This window comes from Nannobrachium achirus, assembly GCF_963921795.1.
Source record: "Nannobrachium achirus genome assembly, chromosome: 24".
Classification (NCBI taxonomy): Eukaryota; Metazoa; Chordata; class Actinopteri; order Myctophiformes; family Myctophidae; genus Nannobrachium; species Nannobrachium achirus.
The window spans coordinates 6,092,781-6,114,669 of NC_137831.1; the positions used below are offsets into that span (position 1 = coordinate 6,092,781).

At 41.8% G+C, this 21,889-nt stretch overlaps 1 protein-coding gene across 1 annotated transcript in view; it reads right to left on the reverse strand.

The window, feature by feature from the left end:
- Positions 1-817: 817 nt before the first annotated feature.
- Positions 818-21,889, reverse strand: part of orc4 (origin recognition complex, subunit 4) — a gene marked incomplete at its 3' end in the record, with an annotated part of 30,410 nt that continues 9,338 nt past the window's right edge. Inside the window, exons 8-15 of the mRNA XM_080720137.1 lie at positions 20,722-20,873; positions 8,697-8,870; positions 7,383-7,469; positions 7,129-7,237; positions 5,035-5,130; positions 2,765-2,832; positions 1,952-2,059; positions 818-892 (exon numbers count right to left, since the gene is read on the reverse strand). Coding sequence (XP_080576263.1) covers positions 818-892; positions 1,952-2,059; positions 2,765-2,832; positions 5,035-5,130; positions 7,129-7,237; positions 7,383-7,469; positions 8,697-8,870; positions 20,722-20,873 — 869 coding nt within the window. The remainder of the gene's footprint in view (positions 893-1,951; positions 2,060-2,764; positions 2,833-5,034; positions 5,131-7,128; positions 7,238-7,382; positions 7,470-8,696; positions 8,871-20,721; positions 20,874-21,889) is intronic.

Below are 21,889 nucleotides of genomic sequence, written 5' to 3' on the forward strand. Positions count from 1 at the left end.
CCTACACATCTGGCATCGGTCAGGGCGATCCCTGCAGTGGAGGTCCCAATCACATTTCCGGGTTTTGAATCCAACCAGAACAAATAACCCATGTGATTTCACCCCACCCTGACAAGCACTTGGAAGTGTAGGATTTGAAGCATTACATTTAGTCTGACTTTTCCACAGATAAAGGTTGTGAATATAGACAATCTACATTCTACAAGCTCACAACGCGACCTTGTAGATCGTCTATTTTCAAAATCCTTGCCTCTTTGACAATTTGTCGAATAACATGTGGGGACCCCCCGACCCCCAGGTTGAGAAGCCTTGGTTTTGGGCAGTGGTCCGGGGACCACCAGTGGTCCTTGAGGAGGTTCCAGGTGGTCCCCAGCTAAATGATGGAGAGTTGGTAACCAAATGGACCCTTATAGATCTTTATCTCTTGAGAGTGTAGAATGAAACCATTTGGTTTCATCTTACGCTCTCGAGAGTTAAATTATTGTTTAACATCTGAAGAAATCTACACAATTAGAGAATGTAGAAAATGTGTTGTTTTGATCAACCTTTGCATATGACACAAACATCAATACAACATGGAATTGTGGACAAAACCTTTGGGTCTGAGAGGCAAAATGTCATCAAACAATGGCGCCAAATGCAGAATAAAAGATGGACCTTGGTACTGTATGAAATAAGGCTGAGAGCCAGTGGGTTCATTATGATGACCTTGGTATGACATAAGGCTGAGAGTTCAGTGGGTTCAGAGCCAGTGGGTTCAGAGCCAGTGGGTTCAGAGCCAGTGGGTTCAGAGCCAGTGGGTTCAGAGCCAGTGGGTTCAGGCGAAGGCGGACGTGGCCCACTGCTGCACGTCGGTGGGACACTGAGGGTACTTCTGCAGAGCCTCCATCACCTGTAGGGGTGCAACCATTCATCCATGAATCATTATCAAATCCATTATTAAATTAGTTGCCAACTAATGTAGTAATATGCCACTACTCGCTGGAATTTTTATTAATACCGTGCAGGAATATAGGGTCAAGAACAAATTCTTTACTTTTTTTTTAAATGGCCTATTTGAAAAGAGTACCATTACCCTTTAGCCTGACAAATGTAGTTACCGTATTCTTTAATTAAATGTATGCACTCAGAAAAGGATATGTATTTAGTTTGTTTGTCTTTTATTAGCAACCTGAGCGGCAGCTGAGCAAAACGTACTAAATTATGTATTTTTTAATTAATTATTCAACTTGAATGCCTTTTTTGTTAGTTAGAACAGTGTCTAAAAGAACCTCAAATGAAATTTCTAACGGTAATAGTATAAGGTAATAGCTCAAAATAAGTGACATAATCCGATGAATCGTTTAAATAATGGTCCGATTAATATTTTATGCTTTAACTATTAAAAAATAGCAGATATACAAGCTCACAGCGCAGCACCGAGTGCCGCGCTGCGAGCTTGTATATCTGCTATTTTTGAAAAATCTTGAAAATTAGAATTTTGACCCGATTCTATAAGTGTCTTTTGAATCCTTCTAAAGTTTTTTGAAAAAAACCCTATGTTTCTATGACAGCAATCTGGCCAGCCATCGTCAAAGAAAAGGTCCTTTTCACTAAACTGGAGCTCAGTTAGTCTGTTCTTGAGAGACTGCTATGTCAGTGGTGCTCAAACCTTTTCATGTGAAGGACCCCCAAAATGATATGTATTTGGCTATGGACCCCCATCTCAAAATATTTAGTTCCAGGGACCACCCAGAAGCAAAATTTGAGTTACAAACGTTCGCTTTGAAAATACATATATTCAAAGATTTGCAAAATTTTCACGACTTTTTTTCAAAAATAGCAGATCTACAAGCTCGCAGCGTGGCACTCGGTGCCGCGCTGTGAGCTTGTATATCTGCTATTTTTCACTGGTTAAAGCATTCAATTATTCTAGGCCTAAATGGATGAATGATGAAGATAATGGTGTCACCTGGCTGTGGTCCAGCATCATCTTCATCAGCTGGTACTCTCTCTGGATCTTCACAGTGCTGCCATCTACTGGTCGGATCAGCTCCAGCTGCTGCAGGTGCTCAAAGGCCTGGCAGGTAGGGAGATGTTTGACCCATTAGCTGTGTGAGTGAGCGAAAAAACTCCATTTCCCATGATTCCTAGCGGAAATAGTATTCAGCCGACTTCGGGCTCACATTGCATTGTATACAAACTCACTGCAGAAACATTGATGTATCTCCGCTACTTTTCCCATATTGCATATTAGGTCAAAACAGACTGTTTTCTTTTGACCATTAGCTTACACACGGATAAAAAGGTGGTGTAAGTCAGTGGTTCTCAAACTTTTAAATGTCAAGGTGTCTCCTTAACTCTGACAGTGTACCAATGGAACCAAATGGACCCGTTAGGATCCATTTGTTAAAACAAATATACATATATGAGTGAACTGGGGATCTGGCAGAATAATCATATTTGAACTGGTGCTCTCCCAAAGTATCCATACTTTACCTGGAGACGCCCCCACCCTGACAAGCACATGTAATTGTAGGAGCTGAGGAATTACATTTAGTTTGACTCTGTTCCACAGATAAATATTGTGAAAATGTTTATACACTTAGACTGGTTTGTTCACTGTTGAGCTAATAGTCTGGGAACCCAAACACACACACACAACTCACAGCGACCTTGTTTGCACATTATTATGTTTTAAATCTTGGTTAACTGGAAGAAGAAACTTCCAGCAGCTTCAAATGGACTGCTGGTATTTACAGGAAGACCTTGTAATTGTACTGACCTTCATAACCACCGGCTGGTCAAAGTTGTGGACGGAATGAGACTTCCTCTGTAGGAACTTCTTAAACTCTACAAAACACAAATCATACACAGTTAGAGTGTGTGTTTATATATAGCCGTCGGCTAAACACAAATATTTTTTTTCCTCCTTTTTAGTAACTATTTAGTTACTATTTTAATAAAAGAATATTCTGTCGTTGACTGTGCCTTCACTCCCTCCAGTGGGTGCTGCTCTCTCAGACAGACACCTCTTCACTAGGGATGGGACGATAAGCGATATTATCGTTTATCGTGATAAAAAAACACTCACGATAATCGTATCGTGGAGATTTAATTTATTGTGATATCGTCCTCCGTCATGCACTGGGACTGTTACGACCCTGGGGGGTCTTGATATACTGTATTGTGTGTAACCTTCTTTCCCCCCTGAGAGGACCTGAGAGAGTGGCTGTGTGTGGGAGAGAGAGAGAGAGCTGAGGGAGTGGTAGGTGTGAATGAGTGGTTGAGTGAATGATTGAGAGTAGGTGGCGATTGGTCCAGTGTGGTGCAGAGGGAGTACATAAGGGAGACCAGCACCAGTGCCAGCGTCCTCTCTCTTCACTCCCAATATGGACTGCCAGCAACCCACACCTCATGTTCCCTCTGTTGTACTCACATGTTACTGATTTAACAGCCGGGTTGACAAGGGTGGGGGGGATCCCTTTTGTTGAGTTCCCTTTTGATGTTTGTGTTTGGAGGTAGGAGTTAGTTCATTTATTGTATTTTGGTTTACTTATGTGGGAGGGAGTTTAGTTAGGGTTATATTGAGTAGAGTTTGTTTATTTTGATAACTAATCCCTCATCCTTCAGAAAACCAATAAAAACCCATTGTATGGCTGCAATCCTGTCTTGCTGGTGGTTCATTTGGGAGGTTCCAAGAGGGGGGTCCCACGTCGTCATGTTGCCCCCCCAGTCCCCCTAGGCTGGGGTGTAACATGAATTGGGGGCTCGTCCGGGATCCTCCCAAATGAACCAGCCTATCCTGTCTTGCTGAACCACCAGCAAGACAGGATTGCAGCCATACAATGGGTTTTTATTGGTTTTCTGAAGGATGAGGGATTAGTTATCAAAATAAACAAACTCTACTCAATATAACCCTAACTAAACTCCCTCCCACATAAGTAAACCAAAATACAATAAATGAACTAACTCCTACCTCCAAACACAAACATCAAAAGGGAACTCAACAAAAGGGATCCCCCCCCACCCTTGTCAACCCGGCTGTTAAATCAGTAACATGTGAGTACAACAGAGGGAACATGAGGTGTGGGTTGCTGGCAGTCCATATTGGGAGTGAAGAGAGAGGACGCTGGCACTGGTGCTGGTCTCCCTTATGTACTCCCTCTGCACCACACTGGACCAATCGCCACCTACTCTCAATCATTCACTCAACCACTCATTCACACCTACCACTCCCTCAGCTCTCTCTCTCTCTCTCCCACACACAGCCACTCGCTCAGGTCCTCTCAGGGGGGAAAGAAGGTTACACACAATACAGTATATCAAGACCCCCCAGGGTCGTAACAGGGACCAATTCACTTTTATTTTCCAAGTTACATATCCAGTACAACTTAAACCCTCTATAATTGGTAAAAGGTACTTGTAATACACGTACTTGATACAGTCTTTTTTTCACCCTCTATCAAATGTCTTTGCCAAAAAATTGCCGATCTACGAGCGTGTAGATCTGCAATTTCTTGGCAAATGTTCCACCCTAGGATAATGGATGATGGGCACATTTTGATTATCGCGATAATATCGTTAATCGTGATTTCTTTGGTCACAATAATCGTGATATGAAATTTTCATATCGTCCCATCCCTACTCTTCACACCTAGACAAAGCTTTACGAAGGCTAACACGTGTCAACAGCGTATGCATATCAGTGGACAGGTTGTCCCGGCCAATGGGCGAGCTGCGGTAATGTCAATCTGACCCCTTGAGGCGGGGCTCGAGCACCGGAAGCACTCACAGGATTGATTGATTGAATATTTTACTAGACAAAAATGTAGTACTTCACAAGAACAGTCAAACACCCTGCCTAAAAGGAACACCCCCAAAAAAAGCCATTGCAGACTTGTTTCTGTTGGAGGTCCTTGGTATTCAATTCATCAAGATGTAAAGTAGCATCAAAAACATTCACTATCGTCACAAGTATGATAGGATCGGCACCTGTGCGCGTGTGTGTGTGTGTGTGTGTGTGTGTGTGTGTGTGTAGGGTGCAAATGTTACCATTGTGGACCATCTGGAAGTTGAAGGGTTCTCCATCATAGATGTCATTCAGGTGTTTCATAGAGATGACCAGACACAGCTCTAAGATGGACAGACCTGAACACACAATAAACAAAACAGGCTTTTTGTTTTTGTTTGCCGACTGATCAAATATTCTAGAGAATGAACATTTTGAAGCCAAGCAGTATTAGTGCCTTGCTGTAGTGTACATGGAGAGTAGAACCCACAACCCTGGCAGTTTATGCCTAATATAACCATGACCAGGGCCGCCGCTACTATGACGCGCATGACGCGCTGTGAGTCAGGCATCACGTTGCCAAAAGGCACCAAAAAATGAGAGAGAAAAGAAAAAACAGCCAAGCCGATCCATTTGATCTGGGGGCGGTGAAGTAGGAGCTATTGGCTACTTCTATTTCCAGTACAATTTCAAAATAAACATGTGTTGAATGATCGATTGTATAGACAAAAAAAAAAGAAAGGCTCTTGTTTTGAAATGTGCTTCTGGGCACTGTTTAGACAGGAAATGGCTTTCAAAGGACTTCCCTTTTAACTTGTCTAAGCGTCTGTCTCTCCGTGCGTATATGCGTCATGGACTCGGTGAATTATAACAATACGGGCATAAGGAATATACAGAACACCAAGACAACACACACAACCTAGGCTATGAAGGCATTAAACATCGCCCTCTGCTAGCCCTGGCGTCCTCACTGGTGAGTCCTGGCTATAGACTTGTAATGATGAATGCTATGTTATGCTGCTGTGCTGCCTGGCTAGGCTAATGTTTGGGCTAGCTAGTGGCTACTGGCTAATGGCTATGGTGTACCAGAACGGGAGAACCAGCTGTTTCCTAACACTGGGGTCTGGACCGATGCGGCGGACACGTTGTATGGGTCACAACGCACTGAACGCAGTGCGAAGCAACCCGTTGTGAGCTTGTAGATCTGCTATTTTCACTACTTGTTTGGTACAGGGTAGTAATGTCTCTTGGTTCACGGGCTAAAAAGTTTGGGAACCATCATGCTTGCTGTTGCAGACAGTGGTGTAAAGTAACTAAAGTAGATTAACTGAAAAGCTCTGGGAACTGAATGATTTTATGAAACTGACACTTGTTGTCTGACTGTCTGTTGGTACCAAAAAATCCAGGCTATATCTTGCTGGATGGTGCGTGTGGAGATGTAAGGAAAGCCGTTCCCGATTGTGTTACATTTAGCTCAAAAAGACTGCGGAAACCTGAATAAAACATGATAAAAAACGCCAATTTTTCGCGCGCGCGCAAACGTGCACGCGCGGGGGGGGGGCACCCAACAGCCAGTTGCGAGTCAGGCACCACAAGGGCTTGTGGCGCCCCTGACCATGACAAATGGAATCGCGGCGCGATGTGAGCTTGAACACCTAATTTATGAAGTTGGAAATAAATGAAAAGAGAATCAAAAATAGTGTCGGCGTTAACCCAATCTCTGCCAAAAAAAAACTAAAATAAAAAATAAAACACACTGTTTAACTCCTTCTCCACCAGGCCTGATAAACCTGAGAATTTAATGAGCTTTAATTTAAAAAAAAAAATGTTTTGATTGCAGCAGAACTAATAAAGCGGATCGAAACCTCCGGGGACGGTTTCAACACGGACCCACCGATGACAAAACGTCTTGCAGCTAGACAATGGAGCAACCATTTTTCACAGTTATTTTTTTATTTTATTTTTTATTTTGAAGCTGTGAAAAACCTACACACGCACGATGCTATGGTCCGTGTCCGAACGCGCATGATGGTCACGCCCGTGCCCATGTTAAAAGGTAAGAAAATTCAAGCCGTGAAAGACACAGGGATTTTCTCAGGTTTATCGGATGGTCGCTGTCAATGAGTTAATGCGGTAGATTTTCACTGCTCAGTGATCTTGTTTGCCAAAAAATAAATGACCTTTCAATAGAAAAAACATTGACGGTGTTCTTTCACAACATGTGAAATAATAATAATACTTTTACAAGTTTTCAGTGTAAAACCTAAACACTTTTCCAGAAGTTCCCGAGGAACTTTCAGCACTTTCTTGAAACAAGGGAGCCGTTTTATTATTATAATTTCTTCTTCTTCTCTCACCGTGGAGGATGTTGGCGTTGGCGTCAGATGAACACAGTCTGCTGGCCTCCAGGAAGTCGGCAGGTCTGATGGAAGGGTTGGACACGGACACACGACTCACTGTCAGCATCTATACACACACACGCACACACACACACACACACACACACAGTCAACTGTAACCAGGCCTGGAATTTCGTCATTTTAGGGTCAAGGCCACTTGGCCTTTTTATGTTGTCCATTTTTTTATGTTGTCAATTTTGTTACTCTCTTACCAGTAACATGTGCAGTGATCTGTAGTCTTTGCTGGAGTTGTAGTGTCTGCGTAGGACGTCCTCAATGGATTTATCTTCACACAACGCCTACGACAGGAAACAACAACTAAAGTAAACCTCAACAGCACTGGGACAATTATAGAATGCAACGGTAACCAGAACACTCGCCCCCCCAAAACATGCTCGCCCCCCAATTTCGCTGCGGAGCGCTCACCACCAGCGGCGGAACCCTCAGTCTCTAACATTAAGTCATTTACTGCCCAGACGGGATATGACCAGAGCTGTTACTTTGCACAGAACACTGCAGAGAAGATTTGACAAGTTCCCTGTTTTAACACTAGAGGGCACCGTTCACTAAGCTATCAGTCAACATATGTTACATGGATGGCATTAAGACATAGGCCTGTCAAAGTTGACCATGGTTTGTACATCCTACGGGTCTGGTCTGGTCTGGAGCGGAGCAGTGTCTCTTATGACTGAAGAGGGAGTGGCAGTCTCGGTCACAGAGATCGCATATGTATGTGGTGGTTGGTCTGTCTGCGTTGGTGAGCTCTTTTCTTCTGGCCCTCTAGTCTCCCGCTGCGTCTGACAGTTTCTTTTCCCCTGTCATGAGGTGTTGATGTATGGTGCTTCTACACCTTGTGCGGTCAGATGCGAGAGCCTCCCAGGACTTAGTTAAAATTGATGACAAGTAGCCCCTTATTGATCATGACATGACAGAACTGTTGTGTGTATTGTATAATTGTACAATATAATATATATCCTGTATACAATACAATATATCACATTGTTGGTGCTTTCATGAAGTATTTCCAATATCATCAGTAATAACTAAGCAGGTAAGGACAGATAATAGAACAGATATAACAGTAAGATTAAGTGCATAAAATGGCATCACTGTATCTATAATGCAGTCTTTAAAGCCACAGAAACATTAGATCGGCTAATGTAGAAATTCTTGAAAGTACAAAATGATGAGAAAAATAATATGAGTTCCAATGTTCAGTAACAAAAACACTATAATTTGTTTGACAATAAACCCATTTACGCCTAGAGTTAACTATGAAAAATAGCAGATATACAAGCTCACAGCGCGGCACCGAGTGCTGCGCTGCGAGCTTGTAGATCTGCTATTTTTTTAAATCGTGATTTGCTTTTTGCAAGTCTTTGAATGTAGCTTTTTAGTAACTCAAAGAATTGCTTCTGGGGGGGTCCCTGGAACAACATATTTTGAGATGGGGTTCCGCGGCCAAATGCATGTAATTTTGGGGGTCCTTGACATGAAAATGCCCCCCCCCCTCCCCCCTCTCTCACCTTGACTGAGGCGTTCCACTGCTGACAGAAGCTGGCATCAGGGAAGTCCTGGGGCAGACTCAGCAGGCACTGGACCCGGCTCCGGTACTGACCCAGGCTGTGGCTGTTGAGCAGGTGGATCTGACGGTGGGAGAAACGGGACTTCACACGTTTCTCAAACAACTCCAGAACATCCTGGATGTGGAGAGAGACAAAGAACATGGTTATTCTATAACCAGTAATACTGACTCAATTACTAGGTTAATTAAAGGACAGCTTTAGATTTTTTACAACAAGGGTTCATATTTTAGATTGTAATTAAAGAATATAAAAGATGAGTATTAAAATCATTTCATTTACTTCTTTCTATTGTTTTAGAGATTCTTATTTCAGTGGTTGGGGGCATGCGTACAAGTGGCTAAATATGTCATTTTAAACAGAATAAGCCCATTCCCAAGATACAACGCAACCTTTCATGGTTGGATGTGACTTATGTGGGCTAGAAGTGTTACTGTAAATAGCAATAAAGAAACTGATGGCTTATTATTAGGGATGCCCGATCCCGATTGCGCAATCGGATCGGCCGCCGATATCGTCTTTTTTTAACGATCGGAGATCGGGAAAAAAATAGTTTTTTTTTTTCGTTTTTTTTTAGATTTTTTTTTTTTCATTTACATTACAAAACAAACATGACCCGTTCGTCAATTGCGCAGAACCATAGAGTTAGGTCTGACTTTGAACTGCATGTATGCACTTGCTCCATTTCTGTCAGCTCAGCTGTGAGCCTGCAGTGCCTGCCTGGCCACAATTGTCTCTCTCTCTCTCTGTGTGTGTGTGTGTGTGTGTGTGTGTGTGTGTGTGTGTGTGTGTGTGTGTGTGTGTGTGTGTGTGTGTGTGTGTGTGTGTGTGTGTGTGTGTGTGCAATTGCTCACATTTTGTAGAGACAGCAAGCATAAATCCACTGGATAAATCCACTTTGTTGAGGTGATAAGTTACAATTGAGTTTCAAAAAAAAATCTCTGCTCCAGCCTACACTCTGCTCCCCCCCTCTCTCTCATTAATGGCTGATTGGCCCACAGCTGTGTGGAAGGAATGCAGCGTTAGAGTGAGGCTGAATCTTGTTAAGTGATTGCTGGAAGGGCATGAGGCTAAATGTTTGTATGCCTTCTTGCTGTTTTGTTTCCCAAAAAAAGAAGAGGATAGAAAGGTGTGTAGCCTATGGCCTCTATTAGACGAAAACAGGCTTCACTATAAACGGCTAAGAGCCGTTTAGTTTTCATTTTTTATGTGGTCTTTAGATGAAAACGCAATTTGTCCCTAAACGCGGTAATTTGCATGCCAGGTCGCTAGGTGGCGCATGTCGGCATGACCGCACTGCCGAAGTTCCGTTCTGCTTCCTAGCAGCCAGACGTCAAACGGATGTAAACAAACAAAACCCATAACTTGCAGGCTGCAGCATGGCGAAACATCGCTCCAAAGCAGATATTTTTCAATGGACAGACGACGAGGTGGAATTATTACTCCAGACTACACTCGACTACAAAGCGTCCAAAGCTCAGGAGGCCATTGATTGGGACTCGTGCCAGGCGAAATATTCGGACATTTGTGAGTTATTCCTTCAACAATATCCTACAAGTGAACCTGGATCCCGAACCAAAGTAGCCTATCCACACGAGAAGGATTCTATTTCTAAAAACCAAGTTGCCTCCAAGCTAAAAAATATTCGGATTAAATACAGAAAGGCTGTAGATAGCCAGAAGCGAAGTGGACACGGGCGGGTTATCAGCCTCTACTTTGAGCAGTGCTGTGAAATATGGGGTGGTTCACCAGCTACGACAACAATAGATTCAGCCATAGAAACAGCTGAAGTGAACGACACCGCAGAAGCCAGTCCAGACTCCCCGTCCGCCAGCAGCAGCAGCGCAACTGATGATCCTGGCGGCGAACAGACGATTACCGTCGCGAAGCGGAGAGACATGCTACAGGTAGGTCATTCACCACTATGTCACTTGCCAAGACACACACAACCAGTATTTGTTCCTCGATTTCACTATGGAACAAAGGCTTGCATCAAACAATATCTCCCTGAGCTTTGTAGACTACTTTTGAATCAGTGCACATATGTATTTCTGTAACAGTATGCAGGTGATTTCGACTAGGAAACAAAGTGTAGGATTAAACAAAAGGCACAGTAAACTGTTTAACTGTTATCTAGAACCAGTGCACGTGAGTATTACTGTAACATAGGAGACATCCACTTGGAAACAAGTGTCTCATTAAATACAAAGATCAAACTTAGGTTATCCTGTTCCTGAGCTGTGTAGTCATGCTGCATCAGAGCAACATTCACTTGTAATAAACAAGAACCAAAAATGTATACAAAAAAATAAACGTCACAGTAAAAAAACTCAAAGTGACTCTTTCAAACTCAAAGTGGCTCAGTAATTTTCCAACTGCATCAGTGCACGTTTGAAACAGTATACAGGCAACATTTACTAGGTAATAAGAGCCAAACGTTATTTAAAGAAAGAAAAAAATCCCAGTAAGGGTTTCAAACTCAAAGTGACTCAGTATTTTTCCTCTAGCATTAGTGCACGTGTTTTACAATATGCAGGCACGCACACAAAACAACAAAAACAGTAAAGGTTGTGTACTCAAAATGTCTCATAGTCATTTACACACACACACACACACACACACACACACACACACACACCACAACAAAACACTGTGACTATAGTGATAATCTGGACTACCCAAATTGTCTTATTAGAAACAAATTGTGGGTTAGTAGTCACACTGCTTTATTTATAATGTTACTTTACCTTGCCTCCAAGCACTAATCAATAATTTCCTTCCTATATCTGTTCCCTCTGTTCAAGGCAAAACTGCTCAACCACAAAGGGGATAAACTGAGGAGAAAACTTCGTGTTGATGCAGTGCAGGCGGATCTCGATATAAAAAAGAAGATCGTTGAAGTCATGGAGGAGGCAGAGAGGCGCAACACTGACAGGCTGGATAGACTGGCCGAGGCTCATCACAGGATGAGCAACAGTTTTGACCTCCTGGTGAGACATCTTACATCCCAGCCACAACCCTATGCAGCAAACCTCCCATCCCAGCCACAACCCTATGCAGCAAACCTCCCATCCCAGCAACAACCCTATGCAGCAAACCTCCCTTCCCGGCCACAACCCTATGCAGCAGCAAGTAGCAGCAGTGGAGGGCATGCCAACATGCAACCCCCACACAGGTTCATGCCCACATCTGTGCCGTCACCTTATGCCCCTGGTCCTGTCCCATATCCATATCCACCTGCATCTGACCACTACACACCATCACCCACATGCCCAGCACCTCCATACTCCTACAGAGGTGCACTGGAGGAAAGTGACTATGAGTCACTTTGAGAACACAACCTTTACTGTTTTTGTTGTTTCTTTACCTTTTGTCCTCTGATTTTGTTTATTGATGCCAAATGGTGCCTGCATATTGTAAAACATGTGCACTAATGTTAGAGGAAAAATACTGAGTCACTTTGAGTTTGAAACCCTTACTGGGATTTTTTTCTTTCTTTAAATAACGTTTGGCTCTTATTACCTAGTAAATGTTGCCTGTATACTGTTTCAAACGTGCACTGATGCAGTTGGAAAATTACTGAGCCACTTTGAGTTTGAAAGAGTCACTTTGAGTTTTTTTACTGTGACGTTTATTTTTTTGTATACATTTTTGGTTCTTGTTTATTACAAGTGAATGTTGCTCTGATGCAGCATGACTACACAGCTCAGGAACAGGATAACCTAAGTTTGATCTTTGTATTTAATGAGACACTTGTTTCCAAGTGGATGTCTCCTATGTTACAGTAATACTCACGTGCACTGGTTCTAGATAACAGTTAAACAGTTTACTGTGCCTTTTGTTTAATCCTACACTTTGTTTCCTAGTCGAAATCACCTGCATACTGTTACAGAAATACATATGTGCACTGATTATACAAAGCTCAGGGAGATATCAGTTAAACCGTTTACTGTGTTTTTGTTTGATGCAGCCTTTGTTCCATAGTGAAATCTCCTGTATACTGCACTGAAGAGAACACTGAAAGGGGAGACAGTTTGGGAACCCATTGCAAAGCATTGCCAGAAAAGTTCAAATAAAGAAAAGTAACACTCCGAATGCATGTATTCTTTCACAGTAAATGTTTTTAATTCAACTCTTTGCTGCTTGGACAGGGGTGTCAAACTCAAATGCAGAGTTGGACAAAATGAATAAATTGGCACACAGAAAAACGGTAACATAAATGTATTTCTTATGGCTCTTTCTGCAGAGCGGATAGCATAATGGTCGCCTCTCTGGTCTTCATTTCCTGAAGACACAAGTAATTGAATATGCCCAAATAATATAATTTTGGGGGTCCTTGATATGGAAATGTTTGAGCACCACTGATATAGATTTGATAATTTTTTTTTTCTTTTTTTTTTGATTTTTTTTTTATAAAACTGCCAGAATAGACTCTCTGGTCTTACGGGTCAATGTACATGGTGAGAATCCTCCTCACTCTCTTGCCGCTTTCCTCATTGCAGTCAGTGAGATAGCGGTTAGGCTCTGTGGGAGGCTGATTCCCTCTCTCATGCTGGATGGCTTCTTGCTCAATGCGTGGATCGAGAGTGTCATTCCTGGCTTTGCAGTAATTGTGAAGAACAAAACATGCATATATGACGTTTGGCAGGTCACGCATGTTTATGTCCATAGGCCGCTTTAGGGCTCCAAACCTGCCCTTCAGCTGACCGAATGCACACTCAATTACCATCCGAGATTTGCATAACATTAGACCAAAGTACTGCTCTGATGGGGTAGTGCCGCCCTTTGCGTATTCTTTCATGAGATATGGCATAAGGGGGTAAGCAGGGTCTCCTAACAGAAAGATGGGTACAGCCTCCTCGTCGTCCAGGAGCTGCTTCTCCAGTGGGGGAATCTTCCCGGTCTTCAAGTAGGAGTTCACTTTGGAGTTGGCAAAGACACGTGCGTCGTGGACGCTACCAGGCCACTTTATGACCACATCCAGGAATCTGTAAGGCATATAGCAATATTGCACTTAATACAAGGAAATTCAATGTGCTTTATAAGGTGACCAGATGTCCCACTTTGCGTGGGAACGTTTCCATGACTTTTCAGGCGTCCCACAGATTGAGGCCCTGTCCTGGCAGGCATGTTCAATGTGTGTTTTAAAATGGTTAACAAAGCTCCCACTGAAAACAGACGACCAACAAGCTCACAATGCGACGCAACACGTCACATTGTGTGCTTGTTGATCGGCTGTTTTCAATGGAAGCTTTCTCTACTATAACAGAAAAGACACTAGTAGTGTGATCCCTGTGGGGCTCAAGATACCCATAAGGGGTTCCTCGTCCCACACAGGTGATACTATCTTCTGTCCCTCACATGAACAGTTAAAAGGATCCCTGGCTAATACGACAAACATGCCTTAATACATAATTATTGTTCTCTATAACTACAATGTAAAATTAAAAACAACTTAAATATTTTATTTCTTCTAGAAATAGCTAATCTTTCACTCAATAGGGGAAATGCCTGTCGCAAGTTGATGTCATAAATGTCATGTGTGATACATCCCTATGGAAATTATGGCATGCATGAGCAAAAAACACATTTGAAATATTGATTTGATGCTCATATTAACAATAGGAAGTATTACGTTTGTTTTTGTTTTCATATGCATGCTATAAATTCCATAGGGATAGATCACACGTGGTTTTATGATATCATCAATTGCGACAGGCATTTCCCCTATTGAGTGAAAGATTAACTATTTCTAGAAGAAATAAAATATTTAAGGTGTTTTTAATTTTACATTGTAGTTATAGAGGACTATTATAATGTATTAAGGCATATGTGTCGTATTAGCCAGGGATCCCTTTAAGATCTGGTCACCCTAGTGCTTTACAAATTTAAAAACAAATTATAACATACAACAATGAAGCAGAGCACAAAAAGAGACCAATAGAAAAATAGAGATTTAAATAGAACAACAGAAAAACACAAATGGCTCTTCAGCCTTAAATACCTGCATTTGTGGTCGCAGACAGCTTGGACATTCAGGGAATGTCTTCCCTTCCTGTTTATGAAGTCCATCGAATTGGAAAGTGGCGCTTGTATATCTATGTGGGTCCCGTCTATGGCTCCTATTGATTGATTGAGAATTTTATTAGTAGATTGTACAGAAACAGTTAATAATGCAATACAGGTAACACAGTAGGCCTACAGTACACGTTCCATAACAAAATAATTTCAAAGGAATGAACCTAAGAAAATATAAATAACTTATATACATCAGGGTCCTCGGTATTCAATTCATTGATAAGAGACATATACACATTACTATGAAGCAAAGAGATAATGTACAGACTACTCATTAGTACTATGAGGCAGGACGATAGTGTACATGCTTTATACAAAAGGGGAGGACTCAACTTTAGTCAAATATGTACAACACGCAGAGAAATGTTGAGAACTCAGAAAGATAGAAAAAAGAAATATGTACAGTATATATACCTAGGCATTGAGGCATCCCATGGTCCCGCATAAACCCGGCTACCAGCTCCTCTGTGTCGGGCACGGTAAAAGGTAGCTTGATGTATGTAGGTCCCAGGTGGACTGTGATGCTCTCGCATACCTGTCTGATGATGACAGACACGGTTGGACGAGCAATGCCAAAGGCATTAGCTGTTTTCAACATCCGTCCCTCGTCGTTTAAATAATAAAGAGTGAGGGCTACCTTCTTTAGCACGTCAACGGGTGCTCTCATAGTTGTTGTTTCACCCTCTATATACGGGCGGAGTTGTTCACTCAAATGGACTAGGGACTCTTTAGACATGCGAAAGTTTTCAACCCACGCACGGGCGTCTGTTTTGCCATCTACAAAATTGTCCCAGAATTCGCTGGTTCTCCCGGTTCGTGTCCAGAGACGTCCCTTATTACTCCGCCGGCGAGATATCGGAGCATTGAGGATTTGGTGCAGATAATTCACCCGCCTTCTCTGCTGTTCGATGTGGTTTGTGAGGATCCTGTGCAAATCCAAATGTAGCTGCTGGCAATTCATAAAAGAGGCAAACGCGACTGGAAGATCCGACATGGTGCATGGTGTTGTTGTTGTTGTGGTTCACTTCCTCCTCCTTGACTGCGCATGCCTATGACAACGTGAGCCATGCGTGAGCTGGTTTGATGCGTTTACGGTATTTAGATGAAAGCGGGAGATAGAAAGCGCTTTCACCTTTTACACTTTCAGAGGGGGGTTCACTTTGTTACGGGTTCACCCCCCGAAGACGCCATTTTCGTCTAAATGACCCCCCACAAACGAATATAAACCATTACGTTTACAGTGAACAGAGTTTTCGTCTAAAAGGGGCCTATGTGTAATCCATAATGTATCTCTCTATCTCTCCTGGCTCCTTTCTCTTCCCCTCTCTCGATCCCCCTCTCTCACTCACACACGCACACACTGACACGCACACACAGCATACAACGTGTGATGCGTGGCTGGAGACAGTTATTGCGACCGTAAGGTCGCAGTTTAGTATGAAAACCTCCACCGGCCGTCCGTCGGTCACACGTGCGGTCGACGTGTGATGAGGTCACGATGAGTCATCTATGCCCAAATATAGATTTCTAGGTCAGATGGCCCATAGAGTTTGTGATGTCAAACCTAGCAACCCAATATAAACAAACCTGATGTCAGACCTGAAGTATCCTTTTATACCCATATATGGAGATACAGAGATCTCCATATATGGGCATATTAGAAAGCCCATATATGGGCATATACGGATGACATCAGGGATATCCATATATGGGCATAAAAGGGACAAGGGCTTACAGTTAAGAGATCTCCATATATGGGCATATCAGAAAGCCCATATATGTTCATATACTGATGACATCAGGAATATCCATATATGGGCATAAAAGGGACAAGGACTTACAGTTAAGAGATCTCCATATATGGGCATAAAGGGACAAGGACTGTTACAGTAGATATAGAGATGTCCATATATGGGCATAAATGAACAAGGACTGACAAACACTGAGATCTCCATATAACCTATGGGAATATAAGGGACGAGGACTGTCAGCTTGTAGACCTATTTTCTAAATATTGTTGTACATTAAAAACTTGAAATGGGTCGTTCTGCATAGTACTTGGGATTTGTTGATGTAAATGTTCACATAGAGTGTAATAATTGGTAAAACAAACTTTTGGCCTATTTGTGGAGATAAGCGACCAACGGTCGCTTATCTCCCGATTAGGGAGTCTTACTGGTATATGCCTTAGTTGCGACCGTCAGAGAGCAGTTTACTATGAAAACCTCCACCGGCCGTCCGTCCGTCCGTCTGTCACACCTTTGTGACCATCAACAAACGTCACACCTTTGTTGATGTTTAAATCGAAGAGTCTTGGTCAAATACTTCTGTTGGTTTCTGCACTGATCATTTATACAATTCAGCTGTGTTTGCTCGTGTCATCATGATGAGGTCATAAATCAGCCATGCCCAAATATAGATTTTACGGGTTTACATGCTTACTCAGTTATTCGTTATGTGAAAGTCCTATGACGTCTATGATATCTGACATCATCATACATACATTCCCTTTTATGCCCATAAATGGAGATCCCCTCTGTAGAACCAGCCACTGACATCACTGTAATGTCAGGGGAACCAAATCCCTTTTATGCCCATATATGGAGATCCCTGTGATGCCAGGGGAACCAAATCCCTTTTATGCCCATATATGGAGATATGGAGATCCCCGTGTTGCCAGGGTAACCAAATCCATTTTATGCCCATATATGGAGATCCCTGTGATGCCAGGGGAACCAAATCCCTTTTACGCCCATATATGGAGATCCCTTATGTCATCAATATTAAGCCCATATCTGTGAATATCTTTGGGTACCAGATGTCTCCATATATGGTTAAATGGTCCGATATACATCACTGGCCAGAAGACCAAGAAATGGTGCAACCTCGCCCTTTGCTTTTCTCCCTATAGGCATCTTACTGGTAGGTAGTTTAATGAGGAATGCAGTATGGTGGTAGGTAGGTAGTTATGGCCTTTGATGTAAGATTTTCACTTTCTAGGATAACTATATTTGCTATTCCCAGATGATGACCTTTTAGGGTACCCCTCATGCCCATATATGGAGATCCCCAGGCTTTACTAATTAACATAAGTTTTATGCCCATATATGGAGATCATTGTCCCAATGTCATCAGATATATGGGCATAAATGGACACAGGCAAACTAGATGGGCTGTATGGATATCCAGATGTGTGATGTAAGTGTTTTATTCCAAATGTGGCACCCCACAGACATATTTCCAGAAACAAAATCCCTTTCATGCCCATATATGGAGATTTCTGATGTCATCAATCCCAGGCCCTGTAAAAAACATGGTTGCTATGGTATGAGCAACTTATGTCTCCATATATGGAGATTCAACTTCAATGAGTAACCATGGCAAACTGTCAACTGCCCGTATGTCTTGATAATTGGTAAAACAAACTTTTGGCCTATTTGTGGAGATAAGCGACCAACGGTCGCTTATCTCCCGATTAGGGAGTCTTACTGGTACTGTGGTGTGTGACCGGAGACAGTTATATATGTCATAGTACTGTGGTGTGACCGGAGACAGTTATATATGCCATAGTACTGTGGTGTGTGACCGGAGACAGTTATATATGCCATAGTACTGTGGTGTGTGACCGGCAAAGGAAATCTCAGACTTTTATTATGAAGAAGTTTACTGAGAGGACATCTACTGAGGTTTTAGACATATTTTAGTTTGTTCAACAAAGGATATTTAAATGTAATATTTTGTTTTGTTTCGTTTTGTAAAAAAAAGGAATAGAATTATGTTCTTATTGCACTATTCTGCTCTTAATTTTATTTAGTTTGAATGGTTATTTTGTGGTACACTACTTTGTTTTTAATTTGTTGATTCAATGCTGCACTAAGTGATAATAAGGGTTTTAATAAAAAAAACTTAAAGGACAACTTTTTTTTAATTATTATTTATTATTATTTTTATTTTTTTCTTAATGCCTTGCCAAAAGATCGGATCGGGAAAGATCGGGATCGAATCGGAAGCAATAATATTTGATCGGTATCGGATCGGGAGCAAAAAAAACGTGATCGGGCCATCCCTACTTATTATGTCTAAAAATACATATTTAGCCACTTGTACGCATGCCCCCATGCATACGCATGCCCCACATTTTAACACGGTAAATGCGATAAAACAAAAGAACGAAGCAAATTAAAACATTTTGACACTCACTTTTTCTTTTCTCTAATTACAATCTAAAATATGAACCCTTGTTGTAAAAAAACAAAGTTGTCCTTTAATGCCCTATCTGACTGTACTCCTCTGTCTCTTTCATGTCATGAAGACACCAGTGTCTTTTGCTGAGATTCAGAATTCCTAACTCCCCTGAGTCCCCATCTTTAAACCAATCCAGTGACTTTGGTTGGTGCCAACCAACCAGGGTGTAAATATTATTATTTATTGCACTTATTATTAAATCATCCTTAACCCTTAAATTCAATTCATTCTTTCAATGGACTAAGATATTGTCTTTTTTTGATGGCCTTCCTGTCCTGTCCTGGCATTTGGCCTTTGTGCCCTAAAAAAATGGACAACATAAAAAAGCCAAGTGGCCTTGACCCTAAAATGACGAAATTCCAGGCCTGCTTACCAGTCTAGAGGTGTTAGTGGTACAGTGAATATGATAGTTACCAGTCTACAGGTGTTAGTGGTACAGTGAATATGATAGTTACCAGTCTACATGTGATAGTGGTACAGTGAATATGATAGTTACCAGTCTACATGCGATAGTGGTACAGTGAATATGATAGTTACCAGTCTACAGGTGTTAGTGGTACAGTGAATATGATAGTTACCAGTCTACATGTGATAGTGGTACAGTGAATATGATAGTTACCAGTCTACATGTGATAGTGGTACAGTGAATATGATAGTTACCAGTCTACATGCGATAGTGGTACAGTGAATATGATAGTTACCAGTCTACAGGTGTTAGTGGTACAGTGAATATGATAGTTACCAGTCTACAGGTGTTAGTGGTACAGTGAATGTGAGGGTTACCAGTCTACAGGTGATAGTGGTACAGTGAATATGATAGTTACCAGTCTACATGCGATAGTGGTACAGTGAATATGATAGTTACCAGTCTACATGTGATAGTGGTACAGTGAATATGATAGTTACCAGTCTACAGGTGTTAGTGGTACAGTGAATATGATAGTTACCAGTCTACAGGTGATAGTGGTACAGTGAATATGATAGTTACCAGTCTACATGTGATAGTGGTACAGTGAATATGATAGTTACCAGTCTACAGGTGTTAGTGGTACAGTGAATGTGAGGGTTACCAGTCTACATGTGATAGTGGTACAGTGAATATGATAGTTACCAGTCTGCAGGTGTTAGTGGTACAGTGAATATGATAGTTACCAGTCTACAGGTGTTAGTGGTACAGTGAATGTGATATATTACCAGTCTAAGGTGTTAGTGGTACAGTGAATATGATAGTTACCAGTCTACATGTGATAGTGGTACAGTGAATATGATAGTTACCAGTCTACAGGTGTTAGTGGTACAGTGAATATGATAGTTACCAGTCTACATGTGTTAGTGGTACAGTGAATATGATAGTTACCAGTCTACATGTGATAGTGGTACAGTGAATATGATAGTTACCAGTCTACAGGTGATAGTGGTACAGTGAATATGATAGTTACCAGTCTACATGTGATAGTGGTACAGTGAATATGATAGTTACCAGTCTACAGGTGTTAGTGGTACAGTGAATATGATAGTTACCAGTCTACATGTGTTAGTGGTACAGTGAATATGATAGTTACCATTCTACAGGTGTTAGTGGTACAGTGAATATGATAGTTACCAGTCTACAGGTGTTAGTGGTACAGTGAATATGATATATTACCAGTCTGCAGGTGAGACCCAGTACGGCGATGGGAGCCTGGGCAGACTGGGACACATCCAGCAGGTTGTAGAGCAGCGTCTGGTTCTTATGGTGGGCGAAAAGGTCAAACTCATCCAGGACAAACAGCACGGGACGACTGCTGCTCCGGTCCCCTGTTAAACACATGGACACATGTTAAATCCTAATCAGAACTAACTGATCCTGTCCCGTTAACATTAACACATTTAACTCTAACTGATCCTGCAAGCCTGTCAACCACATGGACACATGTTAACTCTTCCAGAACTAACTGATATTGTCCCCTAAACAACATTAGCACATCTACTGCAACTAAAAGATACTTTTTAAGATACTGGGAACTACAAAATGATGTCACTCGCATCTTCTGAAAAGCACTACCCCGAATTAGAGTTCGGAAAGCTGCACACCAGAAAGTCAGAACTCTCCGATGAAAAGTTTGGTGGTCGGAGACAGTATGGCCTTTAAGTTAAGGCATAAGAGCTGATACTTAAAGGAGTAGTTCACCAATTTTCAACCTGTCTTCATATAATAGGTCCTCACTAATGGTCATGATAAAATATCACAATTTTTTTCTACTTAGTCCAAGTCTCCTAGGAGAGCTGTGGGAAGTTCAGAATCCATAGTCTTGTGACATCATCATTTTCCCCCCAAAAAAATGTATCAATATTTTTGAAAAAAAAAAATTGATTTTTATTATCGCGAGAACAATGGCTTCCACTTTAAAATTGCAACTTTTCAGGAATAGAAAGCCTGCAGTTTCTATAAGCTGGATTGGCAATCGATGATGTCACAAGACTATGGGTTTCTGACCTGCCCACAGCCATCCTCTGAAAAAAAAAAAAAAAAAAAAAAAGAAAAGCTATTTTTGAGTGAGGATCAATTATATGAACATAGGTTGAAAAGTGGTGGAGTGCCCCTTTAAGACAATCAAAATAGAGCCCCACTATAGGCCTGATAGCTGTTGTTTTGGTACATCCTATCTTGTCCTTGAAGCAGCTACAGTATAATATAACTATGACCTCTGACCTGTTCTCTTCTACCATAATGTTCACGATTTAAAAAATCACACCCGTGTGAACTGAGCGGTGGTTTACCCACCAACCCCCCCCCCCCCCCCTCCCCCCTGTGTGTGTGTGTGTGTGTGTGT